At 36.0% G+C, this 4,499-nt stretch overlaps 1 protein-coding gene across 1 annotated transcript in view; it reads left to right on the plus strand.

Moving 5' to 3' along the window:
• The window catches only part of PIK3C2G (phosphatidylinositol-4-phosphate 3-kinase catalytic subunit type 2 gamma), a 417,122-nt gene that overhangs the window by 92,403 nt on the left and 320,220 nt on the right, over positions 1 to 4,499 (plus strand). The window contains exon 11 of the mRNA XM_012559647.2: positions 692 to 814. Coding sequence (XP_012415101.1) covers positions 692 to 814 — 123 coding nt within the window. The remainder of the gene's footprint in view (positions 1 to 691; positions 815 to 4,499) is intronic.

The following is a 4,499-nucleotide window of genomic DNA, read 5'->3' on the forward strand; positions in this document are numbered from 1 at the left end:
AAATTATAAATAGTTATAAATATATAGTGCATATGATAATTCATATTACATGATGAAGCAGACCTATATGAAACTAATTTTACAATATTTTTAATTATGAGAGTGTGTGTGTGTACATAAGCAAGATGAAATCCTTTCTCATCAAGGATTACTCTCCTAATGCTACTCTCTTAGCAGTAAGTAATGTAATAATACAAAACTGTACAGTACTGACAGGAGGTTTTTAGATGTGTGTGTGTGTATGTGCATGTGAGTGTCTGTGTGTTTGAAATCTCTTCAGTTACCATCTACAAATATGGTTTACATTTGATCATAGTAGTACTTTCCAGAACATCCCTGAAATATCAAAACTATTGTTATTTTCCCTTATTATTAAAGTTCAATAATTTTTTAAAAAACTTAGAGCCCTAATCTTTTTATTAAACTTAGAATTCAACAGAATTGCAATTGTGAACAGATCTTATTTGAAACTTTGTCCCCACTACTGAGTTTCATGTTATAGATTTATTCTAAAAAGTTAATCCTAAATCATTTTACTCATATCATAAATCCTTAAGGTAATTTTTAAAGCACACTTTCCATAAGCAGTCTTTGCTTATCACTTGACTTTTAACCATGAGAAGAACTGACCCACATAGAAGACCAGTTTTTAGAGTGTTCAGCATATTGAATCAATCTTATTTCTTTTTAGCTACAAAACATTTTCTTTTTCCTGTTGCCTTACATATGCTGGAAAGAAGCTGTGTCAAGTGAGAAACTACAGAAATATTCCATTCAAAAAATTATTTTTTTTCTTGGTCAACTGGAATGAAACGTAAGTTAATCTTTATTCTGGCTAAATCATTTAGCTAGAGAAGGTCTTTCTTTTTTCTTAGCAAGGGATAAGATTTTAAAAAATATTGTCAGTTGATTTGCTTCAGTGATGTGGTAAATATGCTAGTGCTAATACATAACTGAATATTCAATTCTGTGGATCAAAATCCATTTAAAAACCTGGGCAAGTAACCAATCCACATTTCTGAACTGAGAGAAGAGGAAAGCTGGAAAAAAGAGAAGAGTTAGTAATCGTCCACCCACCGTGGATACAAGGAATACCCTCTATGATGAGATAAAGGGTGGAAGAAGATCCCAGATAAAAAAAGAAGAGAGAAATAACGTCATACATACACACATATCATATACATATACATACACAGTTTCCAATTTCACATAAAAATCACAGTACAATTTCCTTTAACAACCACATTTAAAAAAAATAATCATCTATGTATTGTGGAAACTTCCACCTAATTCAGATTGATTGGCTTCTCCTTTCTCCTTTTGAAGAGATTTATTAAATCAGTAAGGTCCTCCTTGACACTGTCCTTACCCTACTACACCCTCATATGCACTGAAGCCCTCTCTTCACTCAGAATCTTAGGAGGCTCAAAGGCCCAGCCACAGCCTTGTCATGGTGACTGCTGCTGCTTCTGCTGCCCCTGTAACATTACCAGCTTTCAGTCTTTGCTCTCCTGAGAGTCAGTATTCTTCCCACCTTGAACAGAAGAAAGCTCCCTACCCACTTTGTCAGCTCTTTCTGAAGGTCTGGCTTTCTTCTAAGATAACTTGACTCCCAGCATTGTGCTTTCCTGCCAATAAATACGTGCCAAAATTTCGATGTGTTAGAGGACTGTGTGTAAGATAGGACCACTCTTATCCCACCCTGGGTGTTACGACCTCAGTGGAGAGACTATGTCCTGAGGCATGGCCCCCAGCCTTCAATTCTCACAAACCTCGTGGTCCCTCTCCTCCCAAAGCAATTCATCTTTCTGGGGCTGTGACAGCCTTTCTTTGGTTATAGTTCTTAATTCTTTTGACCAAAGACTTGATCGTCAATTACAAAACCCCCTATCCTTGCACAGAATCAGTTCTGCTTGTAAAATTCTTCAGGGGCTCCTAGTTCTTATAAGGTAAAGTACAAATCATTTAGCATAGCAGACAAGGCCCTCTGTGATCTGATCCCTGCCTATCTCTTCATCTTCATCTCTGGAGTTAGCCTCACTCACTGCCCCTGGAGTCTCTATACCTGAACTGCTCACTCTGTGAACTGATAAATACACCTCTGTTAAGGGTCCTTCATCTGTCAAGAACACATAACCTTCACTCGCCTGTCTCAGGAACACCTAATTACCTTTCAAGACACGTTATCCACCTCCTCTGTAAATCCTTTCCTGTATCATTGGATGAAATTGGCCACCTCTTCTTTTGTTGCTTAGTCTGAACCCTGAACTACACTCTTATGGAATCTTACTGAATGTGTTTATTTACATTTCTCTCTGCTTCTACCAAATGATGCCATCAGCATTTTTTGTTTTTCATTCTATTCTTAGCACCTAAAGCAGCACTAGGAAGAGTAAGAGTATATTAAATGTTTTTGAGCAAATGAGTGAATTTGGTATAACAAGTGACTCCCCTAAGAATACTATTATGCAGCTTAATCACTAAATTATTCTTCAGACAATTAAAAATTATTTCTGGTTGTTTCCAAAAATCAGGTTCATTTGCAACTGATAGATATTTATCATCATTTAGAACAATTCAAGAAAATATATGTATTAATTCTAAAGTTGATTTCAAAGAAAAAAAATCCCAAAAGAAATTGAAAATCATTAGTGTGACTGGAATAAATACTTTGTCATATTTTTATTCTCTTCCTTCAAGACTGTTCAGATTGTATCTTTCCTGTGAGTGTCTTTGGTTCTCCTAACAGTTAGTTACTTCAACCTAAAATTATTTTTCATTTTATTTCAGTTAAAAAAAAATTACCATTTTGCTAGGTGGCTGTAGCATTCTTTATATATTTTTATTAACATATACCCATTATACAGTAATTGATTGTATTTTTCATTACTAAACTGTGAATTTAAGAAGAGAGTATGTTGTTGCATCATAATTGACATAGATTTTGACCACTTTTTATATTCCAAGTACTGTAGTACACCTTCAAAATATCTTATCTCATCTTAAATTCACAACAGAACTATGGATAAGGTATTGTCATCCCAATTTTATGGAACAGGAAATTGATGTTTACAAATCTCAATTAACTTGCCCTAGGTCACATGACCAGTAAATGGCAGAATCAGCATTCAGACCAACTTTGTGTGATTCCAAAACTTAAGTTGGTGTGGTTACTTCTTTACTGTTTCTTACAACCTACAAAGTCTTGGGTAGAATTTTTACATTCCATGAATCTCAGTTCCTGCCTCAGTAAAATGGTGATAATTAAATATGTTGTTAATTCTCACAGCTGAAATTAAATACAAAAACAACTCTACCCCATTTTCCTGACAGCCACCATCCCATTTCTTTCTTCTGCTTTGTGGAAAAATTCTCCCATTAAAAAAAAAAACCCGTTGCCATCGAGTCGATTCCAACTCATAGTGATCCTATAGGACAGAGTAGAACTGCCCCATAGAGTTTCCAGGGAGCACCTGGTGGATTCAAACTGTCAGCCTTTTGGTTAGCAGCTAGCAGCCATAGCACTTAACCACTACACCACCAAGGTTTCCTCAAACCCTTTCCACTGCTCTAAAACATACTCCAGTCAGGCTTTCACTAAAAGTCTGAAATTGCCAATCAGAATCACCAGTGAACCCACATTGCTGAGTTCAATGTTTCCTTCCTAATTCTCATCTTACTTGACCTATGAGGAGTATTTGGCACTATTGATCTTGCCCTCCATCTTGAAATGCACTCTCTACTTGGCTTCCACACTCTTTTAGCTTTCCTCCTATCTCACTGGCCACTCCTTCTTCATCTCTTTTTCCAGACTGACAATCTTAGTCCTTGACATTCTTCTCTGTTGCATCTTTCTTTAATTCCTTATTTTCTCTTAAAAGTCACATAGATTTAAACGCAAGGGATATGAAAACAACTTTCAGATTTATATCACCAACCCAGGCATCAGTCCCAAACTCCATACTTAACATGCCTAAAACTAAGCTCCTGGTTTTACACTTCAAACTCACTCTATCCACAGATGGCCCTTCTGGATAATCAGTTTCAGTTCCAGCTCTTCAGACCAAAATCCTCAATCTCTATCTCAGAGCCCATGTCAAGGAAATTCTATTGACTGTACCATCACAGTCTACCCAAAATATACTACTTCTCATCACCATCACTGGTTTGGTCCACCATCATTTCGCTTGTGTATTACCTTGATGGCCTTAGAATGGGCTCCCTATGGTCACACATTCAATAGCCTTCCTCACACAGCAACTAAAGTGACCTCTTTTAAAATGTAAGTCAGGCCATGCCATTGCTCTGTTTTAAAATCCTGAAATAGTTCCCTGTTCCATTCAGACGAAAGTCAAATTTTTCACAATGGTCTAATGTTTAGTCTAATTCTTTTGTTTTATATCAGTATTAATAAGAAAGTTTTTTTTAAAATGTGACTTTTAAATCTTCCATTTTCACTATCAAAAATTTACTCTGATAGTACCTCTTATAGAAGAAAA

The sequence above is a fragment of the Trichechus manatus genome, unplaced genomic scaffold (genome assembly GCF_000243295.1).
Source record: "Trichechus manatus latirostris isolate Lorelei unplaced genomic scaffold, TriManLat1.0 scaffold00289, whole genome shotgun sequence".
NCBI classification, from domain to species: domain Eukaryota; kingdom Metazoa; phylum Chordata; class Mammalia; order Sirenia; family Trichechidae; genus Trichechus; species Trichechus manatus.